The sequence below is a fragment of the Hibiscus syriacus genome, unplaced genomic scaffold (genome assembly GCF_006381635.1).
Source record: "Hibiscus syriacus cultivar Baekdansim isolate YM2019G1 unplaced genomic scaffold, ASM638163v2 tig00002840_pilon, whole genome shotgun sequence".
NCBI classification, from domain to species: domain Eukaryota; kingdom Viridiplantae; phylum Streptophyta; class Magnoliopsida; order Malvales; family Malvaceae; genus Hibiscus; species Hibiscus syriacus.
Genome location: NW_024061947.1, coordinates 10,344,758 through 10,362,379, shown reverse-complemented (window position 1 = coordinate 10,362,379; position 17,622 = coordinate 10,344,758). Strand labels below are relative to the sequence as shown.

Sequence of the window (17,622 nt, the reverse complement as noted above, 5' to 3'; positions counted from 1 at the left end):
CTAGTCAATAACTATCTTACCAAAATAAAAAAATCATACCCGCACTGGAAAAGATAAGTTGTTCATATCATAATTAAACATCATGATAGAGAATAAACTAATGAAGTATCCTCGGAAAAAACAAAGTTTTCCATATCATGAATAAATATCACGTTAGATTTTCAATAATCATATGTTGCAGGTGATTCAAGTATAAAAATATAAATCTTGTGGTACTCACAGTTGATAGTTCAGCAGAGAATCTTTCCTCATTGGATGTAGCAGCCTCTTTTGATGAGCACAATTCCTTCACAAGTTTAAAGAAAAATAGGGTCGTTGTCAGCTCATACTAGAGATATGATAGGAATAACAATTTAAAACAAATAAAACATAGTCTAAAAGACCTCCTGTAGAGATGTCAGCTTAGTTTCCAGTTCCCTCGTTCTTTCCTTGTGCCAATTTAGGGAGCTGGAGCATTCATTGTATTGTTTTTCAACCTGAAAGAATTAACAGAAAAAGTAAGTAGAAAGATGAAGAGCAGAAAAATTTTTGTGAATAACGTTCTTAGAAACAATTACATCAGCAAGCTTAGCAGACATATCAGCTTCAAGTTCAGCATGTGTTCTACGAATCTCAATAAGATTGTCAACTTTGGCAGTTAACTCCTCGTTAAGCCACGTATTGTGCCTCTCAATAAGCTCCTTCTCCTGTTCACATCCAAATTTTATTTTTCTTTTCCCCTCGATTCACAAGAAAAATGGAAAGAAAAAAATACACCCTTGAATATATAAGCTTGCAAAGGAAAAGCCAATTGAAAATTTTCTTTAAAGGACCTGAGAAAGACGTGTGCAAGTAGCCTGTACTCGAACCAACACAGCCTCAGTTTCACTTAATCGAGACTCCTTTTGTGAAGCATTGTCAGTCAAGTTAACCTTTGATATTGTTATCGAAATCATAAAAGCCAGCCATTAGTTTTCTAGCAAAAGTTTATTGATTCAGGTGCAAAAGCTTCAAATATAAATAGAAAATTACAATCTTATCGAGATAGGCCTTAATAGTAGCGTTCTTGTCAGCAACCTCCGAATCTTTCTGTTCAATCATCTCCAGCAACTGCCTCTTCGACTTATGTAGCTCCGACACCTCCGTTGTTAACCTCTCAATCTCTCCATCTTTTCCAATCTAATAAAAATTACAATTGATTTACTTCATTTAATATATTTCTAGAAAAGAAAAAAAATCCATCTATAACTTGTACAAATAATACAAAACTCGTAACTTGCAGTAAAATTCTTACGGTTTGGAGGTGGAGCTGATGCTTATCGGCCTGAACCTGCGCTAACTCGGCGAGTTTGTCATCCCGAGATGATTGAAGTTGTGCGTTCTGAGACTGGAGGTCCGACAACTCACCGGAGATGGAGATGAACTTCTGCTCGAGAAGAGAGCAGTTTTGCTCGGCAGTGATGACGGCGGCATCGGCCTTGGCCTTCGCCGTCTCCAGCTCTCTGTTTAGTTCCCTTATGAAGGCGTCGGCCCTCTCCGCCACCGCGGCGCCATCGCCGGAGATCAGCGACAGTTCCTCGGCGGAAATGAAAAGGGGCATGTCCGGCCAAGATTGTTGAGGTGACGGAATGGGTGACTAGAGAAATTTAGTTCTCAGATGCTTATGCAAAAGAAGAAATGGGTTTTTTTTTAATTTAGAGGAACCCTATAATATGTCTTCGCCTTTTACCCGTCTAGTTCTTAATGCGTTGCCTCTCGATCGAAGTACTAAATAAAATTGGTAAAATCTAATATTAGTCTTTATACTAAATGTAAGTTCCGTTTAGTCTCATATTTTTCAATTTCTAATATTTTGGTCCTAACATAAACAATAGTTTAAAATCTAGGATAAACTACACTCAAATCACTTAATCATGGTTTTGATAATAAACAGGTCATATTGTTCTAGATGTTACAAATAAATTGTCAAATTCATCTTTTGGAGATTTGAATGCATTGTGTCCTTTAAAAAATTGTTAATAAATAAAGTTTACATCGATCATTTTAAATTGAGTATGATCGAGCACTTATGAAATTATCGTTTTATAAAAAATTGACAATTATAGGAGGTATGCATTTAAATCTATAGTTAAAATTTAGTTCAAAAATCGAATATGTGTAAGAAATATTAAAACACACTCACAACGTTCAAAATTGATACTTCATTAAAAATATTGATACCTAATTATTTGAATCTTATTTTATAACTCGACACAGATTTGAAAATTTCCAAATTGAGTAAAGTTTATAAAGTTTTAAGTCGGTTCATTTTAAATCAAACTGTTTAATATGAAATCGAGTTGAATTTTGTTCACTCTTAAACCCTAGTGAAGTCCAAGGTTATTTTAGATAATGGATTGGGCTTGTAGATAAAGGCTATATTACAAATAAATACTTAAAATATATCATATTTTTATTTTACGTACCTAAAATATTTTTTTGATCAAAACAGATACTTAACATTTTAAATTATGAATATTTTAAATATACCTAAAAAAAATTTTATCAAAATAAATACCTAAAATTTCAAATATTTTAAATAGAAAAGTATCGTCAGTTTAAAAAAAACATATAAGCCAATAAAAAAGTGACAAATGGCATATTAAATGCATTTACATAAAAAATAAAAAGAAAAACTTTAAATGAAAAAAAAAACACAACGCACGATTAAAACCAAAAAAAAACTAACATACACCCATTTGCTTCACTTTCTCCTCCTCACTTTCTTTTCAGAATTTTTTTCTCCTTTCTTCAATTTAGGAATTTTAAACCCTAGCCTTTAAATCTCAAATACTATTTTTAAACTCTAAGGTGGCGTTTGGTTCGCTGGAATATTTCTGAGGGAATTGAAATTTGTGAATGAATTGAAATCTGTCAGGAATTGGAATCCAATTCCATATTATGTTTGGTTGGCAGGAAATTGAATTGGAATCCAATTCCATATTCTATTTGGTTCGCAGACATGTCAGATGAATTTGATTTCAGTAATGTAAAATGACATGATTGCCCTTCTTATTTTTTGCTTAATTTTAGTTTGTTTTATAAATTACATGTAGCAATATATTATAAAAATTTAAATTTAAATTTTATTGATTGATTATTCATTTCAATAAATTATAAAAATCATGTTCATAAACATCATAAGTTAAAATTATCCCAATTAGGGATGGTCATGGGTCGGGTTTTTGGTCCACCCGACCTGACCCGAGAACAAGGGAACCTCTATCCGAGACCCGACCATACCAAAATAAAGTTTCACCCGACCCGAATATATGAATTAGAAACCCGACTCGACCCGAAATAATAAAAAAATTATTTTTATTCAATAAAAACAGCGACTTAATTGGAAATATATATATATGGGTATTATTGTAATTATTCCTAAATATATAAGGTAAAATTATATATTTTTTGGATCGGGTCGGGTCGGGTATTTTTCACCCTAAACCTGAATCCGACCCGACTCAAATATATGAATTAGAAATCCGACCCGACCTGACCCGAAATAATAAAAAATTATTTTTATTCAATAAAAACAATGACTTAATTGAAAAAAATTATATATAGAGGGGTATTATTGTAATTATTCCTAAATATATAAGGTAAAATTATATATATTTCCGGGTCGGGTATTTTTCACCCTAAACCCAAACTCGACCCGACCCAATTATCACACTTAAAAAAATCGACCCGACCCGATCAAATAAAGTTTCACCCGACCCGACCCGAATATATGAATTAGAAACACGACCCGACCTGAAATAATAAAAAAATATTTTTATTCAATATATGAATAAGTTACTAAAAGATTGATGAGGGTAGTATGATCAAATTTCAATTCCATCCAACAAGGGAATTGAATTCCATCCATTCTTCGATAGAATTCACTTTCCCTCATTTGAAGGAAAGTTGAAGCCATGAAGGATTCCAATTCCCTTGGAAAATTTGATCCAAACATGAGAAAGTGGTGGAATTGGATTCCAATTATCCCTAATTCCAAGGAATTCATGCCAACCAAACGCCACCAAGTTGTCAAATTGACTTTGATTGTTGAAATTCAAAAAAGAAAATAATGAAAGGTTCTCAATTTCAAAACCCTGCAGACAAAGGCAAAAACAATTTAGAGAATGTAAGTTATTGTTTGGAATTGTTTTGTGTATATCTATTATGATACTATACTGTTATAGTTTGCTTTAAATGTGAAAGAAATGAAATTGCGAGGTAAACTTATCCGGAGAAGAGGGGAAATTTATCTGGAGAAGATGGTGAGGTAAACTTATCTGGATTTTTTTTTTAATTTCACAAATTCAAAAGAGTTCAAAAACCCTAGATTGAAGAAAAGAGGGGAAAACTTATCTGGAGAAGATGGTGAAGTAAACTTAATCGATGGTGGGTTGTGTTTTTTCACATTTAATTTTTTATGTAAATTTATTTAATATGTCATTTGTCACTTTTTTATTGGCCTATATGTTTTTTTAACTGACATTATTTTTTCATTTAATATATTCACAGTTTAAAATTTTAAGTACCTATTTTGATAAAAAAAAATTAAGTATTTAAAAAAATGTGATATATTTTAAGTATTTATTTGTGATATTAGCCTGTAGATAACACAATACCAGGGTAACCCAAGAACCGGATAATTGTTAAAGGGAAACCTGGCTACAAGCCTGGCCTAGCTAATGAAAGTTCGGTCCAAATATTATACTCATTGAATTAGGCTATATGTTAAGCTGTACACGGTTCACCCACGGTTTGATAATGGTTAAGCAGTATATGATATTTATGTCCAGTTTGAACCTGTAAGTTAGGTTGTTCAATCAATTCATATCAGATTAATTCAACTTTTAAAATTTTAAATCACTTCGGTTTGGGATAATTTTATATTTATGATACTTTGGATTTGGTTTAATTTCAAGTTGAGTTTACTTCGTTTTAGTTTTGGGTTATTTTTTATTCGCTTAATACAAAAATAAGTGTCTAAATTTTGTCTCGAAAAATATTTTAGTGCATAATGAATTTTTCGCTAAAATTAGGTGTAACGTTTTCATCATAGCACTTTTAGGTGATTGGATCGTAACGGCCGTTAAGTGACATGTGTCAAACTCTGGTGATTTTGAAATTTATTTTAAAAAAATATATTAAAAAAAACTAATCCCGCATGCTCAACCCCTTTTTTTCCTTCCCTTTTCTCCATTTCATGGTCGTCATCCGTGATTGTTACCACCACCTTCATTAACACCGACGTCGACTCCCGATCAAACCCTCTTTGATTTTTCGTTGTAACCTATCACCATTTGTCGTGGATAAGCGTTCAAAGGTTCTCCAAATTTTAAGTCATCGTTTTTGTTTTTCATTGATTATGGTCGATCTCGACATCCATAAGCCACAACCGCCACCACCATTCGAAACACTGTGCAATTTCACTCAAAACCCATCCTCGTTGTAACACCCTAATCCAATTTGACCTAAAGGTCCACGGATTACAATGTCACACGAGACTACCGAAATAGTGACCCAAAAATTTTCTTTAATAATTGCTTTTAAATTCATTGAAACAATTCATCCATAACATTAAAACCAAAACATAATAATATGAGTTTACAAAATAATGGGGAGCTCCCAAATATATCCAAAATAAATACAGTACCAGTACAAATCAAAGTTACGACTAAATATACAAAAATGGTCCATAATTAGTACATGCCTCGTAAAGAAGACTCAAGACGTAATTTGTTAGTCACCGTTGGTCTGTTGTACTGGAATATCTGCAAACGATAACTCCCCATGATATGCCCCTATGAACCTGCATACGGAAACACATTCTAAACACTGAGTTACGAGCTCAGTGACACACTAATAACTGTATTATACTATATGCATTCATTTTAAGAGTTGACTAGCGACACAGATCTGAAACATGCAAAGACATAAGATACTGAAACCTAATCTACTAATTGTGGCAGGGATCATGGTGCGGCAGAGGGATTATGTCATCTCGGAGCTCACATCCCTTTAGCCTAACGGGTGGGAATCCGAAATTCTATCGTCAGAAACTTACACCCGTCAACCACTTCGTCGAGTCTTGGGGCATCTGGCGCTCAGTCGGCCTATTGAAGTGTTGTCGCATTGACTTGGATCCACTAACTATCGTATTTATACTAAATTAGCTCGAGTGTCCTGATTGTTTCTCAAGCGTCAATCAAGGCTAGTTTTATGTAAACCTATCGGTATTGTTTCTACTATTTTTAATATTAATTAATGTTATGTTTAAATTTTTATTTGTTGTTATTCAGTGTATCTGGGGTACCTTGAGTATGATCCCTTAACCCTGAATTATTTATCAAAATTTTCTCGTGGGTACCAATACTAACCCTTCAGTATCGATACTAGACACTTGGTATCGATACCCCCTGCTTGAATAAGGTTGTTTGATTAAGGAAGTATCGATACTCTAGATTAAGTATCGATACTCTGGTATTGGGGTATCAATACTAGACTGAGTATCGATACTAAAATTGGATTCGATGTTTTGAAAATACCCCAGTATCGATACCCTTACTGGAGTATCGATACCCATGCCATGGTATCGATACTCTATGTGAGTGTTCGGTACTAAAATTGCTTACTATTCTGTTGGTTTTGATACCAGCCATTGTATTGAGACCGATGCATTAGTATCGATACTACCTTTAAAAATAGCATGTTTTATGCCTGATTGAAGAACAACATCGATATTGTTCATACAATATTGATACTACTGCTATGGGGTGCCCTGTTTTGGCACGAAAAATCCTATATTTCTACCCCAAAACCCTTAGTGAGGTCCTAACTGATGTTTAAGTATTTTATTTGATATTAGGGTCATAAATAAGTCTGAAAACATGTTGAAACACACATTATGAATCTACCGTGGAAATTGCTTCAAGCTCATACAACCTACCAATTTCATCTAAATGGCCTACACATGGTATAATTGAGTTGGAAGTGAGTTACCTGAGTATCTAGGTTGTTGATGGTGTCCAAAGCTCAATCAAGAACAAGCTTTTCCTTCTCCTAGCTTTGGATTTTTCTCCAACTTCTCTAACTGTTTGGTATGGCTCATAAATATACCGGTAAATAGGACAGAGGATGGAGTGAAGCGAACATCATCTGTCCTTACAAAGAAAGTCTCGTAGTGGGGTTACGATTATGGGGTTGGGGGTGCGGGGGCGTAGCCCCGTGGTACGATACAGTGTTATTTTTTGTAAATATGTACTAGTTTTATTTATTATAAAAGGAGATATAACCAAAACATATGAGACTTGAATAAAAATTCTAGCGCCCCTAGGGCACCCAGGACGCATATTTGAACCTCGTTAAAATTTGTGTTCTTTCGTGTTCTTTACCCGATATTCAACACTAACTGAGAAAGAATCAATGCAAGTGTTACTAACTAAATTTAGAGGTTATAAAGGGTTTAGGGACACTTTTTAAGGTTATAAATCATTGAAAACAAATTAAAACTCAAGGCATCCTCAACCCCCACAAAACTCATATTTGGTATCCTTAACCGAAACTTGCCAATAAGAGCTTTAATGGAAACTAAGAGATGGAATTATGATATTACCTTCAGAAACTCTAACTAAGCCTGTTGGATCAACAAGTTATCACCTTTAACTTGTCTACTTGAATGAGGATGTAAGAAAGAAGATAGAAGCTTGAGAGAAGAAATGAAAAGGTATGAAGAAGAAAAGAGGCTGAAACAACATACATGAGATCACCAATTCTTAATGGTTTTTATCTTTTAACTTGAACAATGGTCAAATTACACTCTTAGTCCTCTTTATTTTAGTTGAAAACTAAAAATACATTTTTTATCTACTATTGGGTTTATTTGAAGCCTAATTCCTTGTTCTTGGGTCAATGCTTCTATAAGCTAATGAGCTACTTCAAAGCCCATCTCAGGTTAACCAAAAACTAACTTGGGATCCGGGGTGTTACACTTCGTCTCTCCTCTGGCTTTCAATCGTGGAGATTAAGATTTTAAAGGTTTATGAATTTGGATATTGAGAATTTAGAGATTTAGGGGATTTGGGTGACGGGTAAGGGCTACGATTAATCAATGGGTGGGTGACAACATGTGGGTGACCATTCAATGATGATGATAGTTGCCGGAGATGATCACGTGGTTGGTAACAGGGTTGAAATGAAAGGTTTAGGTTTTAGAGTTTTTTTAAAATTTCATTAAAAGTTTGGAGGTTTTTTTTAAATAAATTATTTTTTTATAAAAATATTTTATTATTAAAAAAAAGTAAAAATATAATGGTTGGCACCTAAAATGTAACTGAGAAATTTTAGTCACCAACTTTTAGCAAAAATTTCTTTAGACATCAAATTGTTTTTAAGGTAAATTTTAGGCATTATTTTTGTATTAAGCCTTTTTTATTTGATTAAGCTAAAGGTGATTACATAGTATATGCTCTAAATACTCTAAACCATTTGACATATGAACGTTCACCCACTACTGTTGCAGTTGATGGTGCTCGAATCATGAACCTCTAAAAATAACAATAAATCCTTTAACTACTGAGGTATTGGTCTAGTCTTGATTACTCTAACATTCTAAATATACTATTTCCAAATTTCTTTACATTAACATTTAAATTATTTTTTATATTATTTATTTTAATCTTAATTATATTAAATTTAGTTATAATTTTATATTATTTTTTTATTTTTTTAGATTATATAATTTGAATTTATAATTTTTATGTCTATGCTATGTATTATAAGTTTTAAGTTTTAAATTTTATGTTTTTTACGTGGATTTTTAAAATTAATAAAAATAAAAAATAAAATAAATATTGATTACATTTTGCCTCGAAAATGTGGGTACTAAAGTTTTATGGATTTTCGACTTATGAGTACCTGACTCTTACGGGTAGGGTGTAAACGAGCCGAGTCGAGTTTGAGTATTGCAGAGCTCGACTCGGCTTGAAAACTCGCGAGTTTTAAAATTTTCAAACTCGACTCGAACTCGAATCCTGAACTGAAGCTCGTGAGCAGCTCGAAAAGGCTCGAAATAAAAAAAAATTCTTAAACTTAACTCGATTGAAGTTTCAAACTCAAACTCGAACATGAACATGAACCTTAAATACATAAAAATCTTGCTGTATTTAAAAAAAATCAATACATAAATATTAATATTATTAATAATTTATTTTCTAAAAAAATAAAATCTTAATATATTATTTTCGAGCTGCTCACGAGCTTTTCGAGTCGAATATCGAGTAGCTCGCTTCGGCTCGTTAAGAACTCGAGTCGAATCCATTCGATCCGAGTATTTATCGAGCCTTAATCGAGTCGATCTCGAGTACCTCCCGATCTGTCTCGTCTCACTTACAGCCCTACTTACGGGTCAAATAATGGGTCGAATTTTTGTGACTTGAAAGTCTCGGGTGCCCGACATTTCAGGTACCAAAAAAATACGAGTATCTAGATTCAAACACCCCTAATATTTAGGTGTTAAATACCAATATTTTCAACGGTGCGGGATAGACAAGCACATTAGTCATAATTTTTTATTAAACTAAAATGATTATAAAATAGTATTTATTCTAATCACATTAATTATATTTATTAAATTGTTATAATGTTGTTTTTTTATCTTTTTCATATCTCATATAATCTTTAAATAAAATTAAATTATATAGTAAGGATTGAATTCATTTTATAAAAATAGATATATAAAATTTTTACCCCTTCACCTATAAATATTGATGAAGAAGTTTAAAAAATATATTTTTATATAATTTTATCCACATCGTGAATGTGACAGAAATCTTAAGATTGTTTGCAGAAAAAAATATTGATAATATATCAAATAATATAATATTTTTTTATTACTCTTCCAGTTCTGAGGTTTCATCTTGTTTAATTTAGATTAACTCGCTCTTACACTTTGTTTTGATAGGTGAGTCTCTATATGAAGTATGAAAAATATCTAAAACCGCACATTGTGAGCTTTGTATTTTAATTTTTAATTGAATTGTAATACATTGAATTTCACTAATAATTAAAGTAATTGTAAGATAAATTTTTATTTATATCTCTAAATACTTATATGGTTTTTTTTTACATGATAGTCAGGGACGGACGCAAGATTTTATGTTAGGGGTGAACTTAAACTTAAAGGGGATGGACTAAAATTCTATGGGTGAAACATTTTTAATAGGAAATACGTAGAAAAAATTTAAATATATTGTATTTAAATTTTCATGGGGACTACCCATCTACCCCTGGTCTATACCTTGATGATATCGGGATGTATTTAAAAATAAAATTTTAATTTGTATTATTTTATAAAAGGAAAAAAAATCTAAATGTTAGACTTTATTCTTAGATGGCTTATTAATGATAAAGAATACCAGCCATATTATTCCTCTGAAAAGTCCATGGAATTCTCTGAAAAGGCTCTCTCCTTGAGGGAGGGGGAGATTCTATTGATCTGCAACTTCATTTCCAGTTATAAAGAATACCTTCAATTATTAGTCTTTTCCTCCCATGGTAACCTTCCTTATCCACCATTCTAACCAATTCTCGAAGAATTACATGAATTAAGTGACTTTGATGATACAAAATTTGTTATCATTTTTTGAGGTCTCAAATTCGAACATAAAAAACAAGAATGTGAATATTCTACGTCAAATAATAGAGAATTATCTATAAACAGAAACTTATATACTTACTCCGGATAAATCAAAAAGAAAAAAACGATTATGTTTTAATATGTGAAACTAGTTATAGGAGAAGGGAAGCTTCCCGAGGTTAGTAAACCCAGCCAGCTAACACCAACAAAACAGAGCAGAGCACAAGAGGTGACCACCACCCAACAAATCTCCTCCCTTGCCTACTGTATCACATAGTTTATGTATCTTTCCATGATTCTCCCCTCCCCTTTATTCAACTTCTATCAATTGCATTGATTATTAATGATTATGTGTTAACCCAATGCCAAGTGGATAAGAACAATATATAAATAAAATAAAGGGCGTCAAGGTCACCCTCGTGGTGTAGTTACAAAAAAGTAATGCCCTTCACAAGATGTTGTATGACAGACCCAACCTCCCCATGTTCCCTTCCCCCCTCCTTCCTCCCTTTTAAATAAACCCTCCATCATTCTCCCTTCCCCTTCATTCCTTGTTTCATCACTCATTTCTCTCCCATCATTACCCTGTTGTTGCATTGCACCCCTACAGAAAAGAACAAAAAGAAAGAAAAATGTGCTCCTCTAAGGCTAAGGTATCGGGTACTACTAATACTACAACGCCTTCTGTGGCTAGGATCAATGGCCGTCCGTTCTTCAGCCTACCTGTAATCGTGTTCCTAGCCTCGATCGTCGTAATTCGTTGAAGAAAATACGTCCCATCTCTCCCCCACCGCCTCAACCGTTAATATCGAATCTGCCTGCCACTAGTGCTGCCAATGGTAGCAGGGCTAAGGTGTCGTTGACTCCGTCTTTATCCCCGAGCTCGAAGTTCCCGACCCCGGTTAAGCAAGGGAGTGATCCGAATGGATTTAACATTAGTTCTGAAAAGGTTGTCATTCCCAGAAGCAATAACAGAACCTTGGAGAGGAAGAAAAAAAAGTTTCAAAGAGGGTATGGGGAATGGAATATCTTCTTCTTGTGTCGATCCGTCGTCGTCCAGCTACTCGTTGGCTTTGCTCGTCGAGGCTCCCGGAAGTATTGCTGCGGTCAGGAGGGAACAAGTGGCTCTCAACAAGCACAAAGAAAGAAATCGCACACTACGGGAGATCGAAATCGGCCAAATTCGAATCACAGGTCGTTCCTCTGGATAACACCAAGTCCTCCGAGGAAAAGAAGAGGTGTAGCTTTATCACCCCCAACTCAGGTACTTGTTCTTGTCGTTTTTCACTTTCAAACTTCGACAATTTCATGGAAATTTAAATGATTTTATTCAATGCTTAGATCCTATCTATGTGGCGTACCATGACGAAGAATGGGGAGTTCCAATTCACGATGACAAATGTTGTTTGAGCTGTTGGTTCTAAGTGGTGCTCAGGTCGGATCCGATTGGACTTCTATCTTGAAGAAACGTCAAGATTTCAGGTCACTATTTTTTTTCATCGTTGTGACTTGATATCATAGTTATGAGGCTAACATAATTTCATGTTTTTTTCTTGTACTTCCAACAGGGACGCATTCTCAGGGTTTGATGCAGAGACCGTAGCCAAATTCACTGAAAAACAAATGAGCACAACCAGCACGCAATACGGCATTGACATAAGCAGAGTTCGAGGTGTCGCAGACAACTCGAACCGTATTCTCGAGGTAATGCCATGGCCCATATCCTTCATATTGATCACCGTTTGGCACAACAATTCACGGTTTTGTGTTCATGTTGTACGAATGCAGGTCAAGAGGGAGTTCGGGTCGTTTGAAAAATACATTTGGGGCTTCGTGAATCACAACCGTTCGACGCAATACAAATTCGATCACAAGATCCCAGTCAAGACATCAAAGTCGGAGACCATAAGCAAGGACATGGTTAGAAGGGGGTTTCGGTATGTCGGACCGACCGCGTACACTCCTTCATGCAAGCCGCCGGTTTAACCAACGACCACCTCATCACATGCCATAGACACCTCCCTTGCACCCTGTTAGCCATCCAGAAGCCACAGCCAGTCCACTCACTCCCAGACGATAATCTATATAACCAGTAGCCCCCAGATGCATATACATAACCAAAAAAAGTACCCAAAACCCAATTTCTAACTTATCAAACCCTTTTTATCTTTCTTTTGCGTGATTATTATCTATGACTTGTGACTCAAGAAATGCTATAAATGAAAAGAAAAAAGATGATTAGAGATAAGATAGGTTGTGGAGCAGAGTGCATGTGCAAGTCTCAAGGCTCAAGGCTCAAAACTTGAATGCAAATGCAAATGGGGGCAAGAGCATGTGATGTCAGTTGCTTTTGAGAATACATTGGCACAGCCTGTGGTGGACTTACTGTCATCAGATCCTATACTTATAATGGACCACCTGCTTCCCCCCCTTAGGGGCTTGAGTTGTAATTAAGTGTTTTTTGTGTGTGTTTTTGCCTAATTTGTTGTGTGGAATTTGGCTTTGGGGGGAATATTAATACCTCGAATGGGTCTTGGATTTGGTGTGGATTCTTTTTCCATTTGTTTTTCGAGTGTTGTTTTTTTCCATGTGATTTCGAGGTATTTGCTTAGTAAATACACTTTGTTTAAGTTGACAGAATAAGCATAGCTTCTTTTTTTCACATGCCATGTGCCTGCTGTCCTTTTCCAGCCTCATTGTTTCCATCAATCATGTGTAGTGGGATGGCAATAATAACAACCTGCATTATTTCCCAAGTCAATGATTAGTCCATGTCATATTAGTTACGACCAGCACACAATTCTTTTTATATTTTTTTAAAATCAGAAATAATAAAGTATGAACAAAGAGGTTAATCAATTTATTTGGGTTTAAATTTTGTCGATACTAAAATATAAATTACGGAATTTTTGTTTATTAATCGTATTTTGTTAATATTCAAATCTAAATTATTATATTTTATTATTATATTTTCTCGTTTCATCGAGAAGTATCATAAAATTCATAAATCTAATCTGAAACCCTTGATTTCCTTTAAAATTAAACTATAATAAATTTATCATTAATGCTCTGTTATGATAAATCTAACTATTATGTATGGAAGAAACAATAGAGAAGATAGAAAAGCTCTGCATTTCATTTCATCAATCTTGCTTACATGAATGGAGCCTTGGCAGCTCATTTATATCAGCTGATTAACCATGCCAACTGATTAACAACTTCCCTTAACTAACTAGTAACAACACTTAACCAATTCTTAACAACTTTAGTTACAACTAACTTTACACTAACGTTTATACACTAACATTCCCCATACAATTCACATTTCCGCTTTGCTCTCTGATGAACATTCTTCATGCAGTTCGCATATACTAACATTCCCCCCTGCGAGTCACACTTTCAGCTTCATCATCACCCATACTTTGGGAAAAACTGGTTAGCAAAGCACAACCGTCCTTATGAGTCCGAGTGACCAGCAGTTTCTGCCGATAACGGACAAACATCGGGGCAGACAGTGGCTTAGTGAGAACATCAGTAACCTACTCGTATGCTGGAACCTCTTGTACTTGCAACGGCTAGTTGCTACAAGTTCTCGAACAAAGAATAAATCCAACTCAACATGTTTAAATTTGAATGAAGGACCGGATTGGAACACACATCAACAGTGCTTGTGTTGTCGCACCAAAGGTTGGTTTTCCATGAAAGAGCACTGCAAGTCTTTGAACAAAGACATAACCCACATGATTCTGAAGCAGCTGAGGCAACATTGCGATATTCTGCTTCAGCAGTGGACCGAGCAACCACCTGCTGTTTGCGAGAACTCCAGGACGCGAGATTGCCACCAAAATAGATGCAATATCCTGATATGGATCGCCTGTCATCCACATCAGCCCCCCAATTTACATCAGCAAAGCCCACCAACGACAATCGAGAGGAGGATAAAAACCTCAAACCATAGTCTGAAGTGCCCTGCAAATACCGTAGAATTCTCTTGACTGCCTAGAAATGTAAGTCTCTAGGAGCTTGCATAAATTGACAGACACAATTAACACATAAGCAATGTCTGCCTAGTGATCACCACTATTAGAGAGCCCCAACAAGGCTTCTATAGTTAGCCACTTCATCAATAAGTGCTCTATTAGTGGCAGAAAGCTTACACTGTGTTACCATGGGTGTATGAAGCTCCTTAGCTGTTGCAAATCCACTCATTTGTAACAAATCAAGCATATACTTTGTTGGTTCAACACTAAACCATTCGAGTCATAGTAGACTTCGATGCCCAGGAAAAACTTAAGGATTCCAAGGTCTTTCAAAGCAAATTTTGCATGAAGTTTATTATAACACCTTGGACTTCACTTGAACACTTCCTATGCGAATAATGTCATCTACATAGATCAATAAATAAATCATACCACACCGGTTCTTCGAACGAACAAGGAGGCATCTGATCTTGACACACCAAACCTTTTGAAATCAAATACCCTTTGAGACTCTCAAACCATGCTCGAGGTGCCTGTTTCAAACATATATTGCTTTGTTCAGTTTGCACACCATATTACCATCACCTTGTCATAACCTGGGGGTTGCAGTATATACTTCTTCAGACAGGTGACCATTTAAAAAAGCATTGTTGATGTCTACCTGCCTGAGGGACAAGCATTTGGCTAATACAAGGGAAATTATAACCGAACAGTAACCGATTTTATAACTTACAACTCTCATGCCTTAGGAAGAGGACCAATGTCCAAGTTTTATTGTGAGTCAATGCATCAAATTCTGCCTGTGCAGCAGCCTTCCAATGAGGTGCAGGAAAGCCTCATTAATTGTTGTAGGTTCTTTGTCACTAAAGAGACATTCAACACCTTTGGTTTTCGTATCCTATTCTTGCCACGTGTAACCATGGGGTGAATATTTTGACCAGGGCAGTCTGTTCATGTAGGTGGGCGGTATAGTGTTACTCGAAGACATGCTTCAACAACAAGACGGTGTGCATTACTAGCATTCGAACCACTCTTCAGCAACAGCCCTAGGTGGTGTAGGACACATAGGAGCATCTGCCGAGTCTGTAGCAACCTGCTCCTCATGAGGCAATATTCCACCGCATATGAAGGTGTTGTTCCATTTGTATCAACAGAGTCTGCAACAATCTGTTCAACAGGTAACAACAAACCATCAGTAAATGAAGAATCTACAGTATGCGAGGTGGTACCCTCGTTCACTCCACTCGGTCTAGAAACTGATGTTGTAACAATTGGAAGAAGGCCTTCAGTGACCCCTGGAGAACACGAGCTATTTGCGGAGATGTTGCATCTTTGTTGAAAGGGAAATACATGTTTATCAAACACCACGTGTCGAGAGATGATCACCCTCCCGTCATCATCCAAACATTGATATCCCTTATGAGATGAGCTATAGCCTAGAAAAACACATTACCTTGACCTGAACTCCAGTTTATGGTAATTAGTGTACCTCATGCATGGAAAGCATGCACACCCAAAAACACGTAAGAAGTCATATGCTGGTACCTTGTTATACAAGATCTCAAACGGGGATTTTCCATCCAAAACTTGAGTGGGCAGTCTATTGATGAGATAGACTACTGATACAAAGGTATAACTCTAACATTTTAGGGGTAGAGATGATTGAGCGAGCATGGTTAACCCCATTTCAACTATGTGCCTATATTTTCGCTCAGCTCGACTATTTTGTTCAGAGGTGCCTGGGCATGAGATTCGATGTTCTACACCATTTTGCTGCAGCCATCCCTTAAGCGATTGATATTCACCACCACCGTCTATTTGTAAAGCCTTGATTTTACAGCCAATTGTACCTCTATTAGCTTGTAAAAATTAATAAAACATGAATGTACCTCAGATTTCCTTTTAAGCAAATAAACCCAGGTGTATCTGCTTGCGATATCAACAATGACACATAAAATGAAAACCATATGAATAATTACAGGAGCATGACCCCAAACATCTGAAACAACTAACTGAAATGGTTCATTACATTGCGAGGTAAAAGCACAAAAAGGAAGTTTGTGAGACCTCCCTTGCATAAAAGCAACACACACATGTGTCAATTTATTCTTATGAAGGAAACATTACAATGCCTCAAACAGATTTTACTACATCACTAGAGGCATGACCAAGGCGTCGATGCCATAGGTCCATAGGATCTGAAATCACAGCAACATGATTCAGCTGAGCATTCGAGCACGCCTCAGCACAAGGGAGTAGCTGATAAAACCCTTCATCAATGAGCCTCCTTCGAAGAAGAACCTGTCGTGTCTGAGCATCCTTCACAACACACTCATACGGGTGAAACTTAAGAAAACACCGTTATCTCGTGTAAATTGTGAAACAAAAATCACTTCTTTTTGATGTTAGGAACATGTAGCATGTTAAGCAAAACTAAATGTTCATACTAGAATACAAAGAGCTTTGTCTTACATGTGCAATTTTAATGCCATCACCATTGCCCATGTGCAAGGCATTATCACCGGTATACACCATACCTGAGTGGAAAATAGATTGATCATTAGTCACATGGTGGGTCGCACCAGTCAGGATACCAAACATCATCATTTGTGAAATTCAAAAGGGACTGGATACCCGAGGATGAAAGCATTGAAATAAAGATGCAGGTGTTGGGGTGCCAAGAATGGATTTTGGCCTACTGCAGAAGGATTCGAAACATCATTAGAAGAACCAATTGAAGCTCCAGAAGATGGATAATAGCCAAAGGCTGTTGAGGAGCAAAACGAAGCACTAGGAATTATTAAACTGACTGGATATAGATAACGGAAATGGGCATGAACAAAACCAGGATATAACACCGTATCACTGCATGATTATATCCCCGTAGGGATAACAGTATGACCCGAACCCAACGGGGAAACCTGAAACCCAATCAAGTTCGGATCGGGTCGGGTTGAATGATATCGAGTCGGGTATTAGAGATTTTTTCGGGTC

At 35.7% G+C, this 17,622-nt stretch overlaps 1 protein-coding gene and 1 pseudogene across 1 annotated transcript in view; one reads left to right on the top strand and one right to left on the bottom strand.

Moving 5' to 3' along the window:
* Window positions 1-1,668, bottom strand: part of LOC120157561 (nuclear-pore anchor-like) — a 46,458-nt gene extending 44,790 nt beyond the window's left edge. The window contains 6 exon segments of the mRNA XM_039168659.1: window positions 221-286; window positions 384-476; window positions 558-686; window positions 813-911; window positions 1,012-1,158; window positions 1,274-1,668. Of these exon segments, the coding sequence (XP_039024590.1) occupies window positions 221-286; window positions 384-476; window positions 558-686; window positions 813-911; window positions 1,012-1,158; window positions 1,274-1,579 (840 nt within the window). The 5' untranslated portion in view covers window positions 1,580-1,668.
* A 9,516-nt stretch (window positions 1,669-11,184) lies between these two features.
* On the top strand, window positions 11,185-13,206 carry LOC120157540 (annotated as a pseudogene).
* The last annotated feature ends 4,416 nt before the right edge of the window (window positions 13,207-17,622 follow it).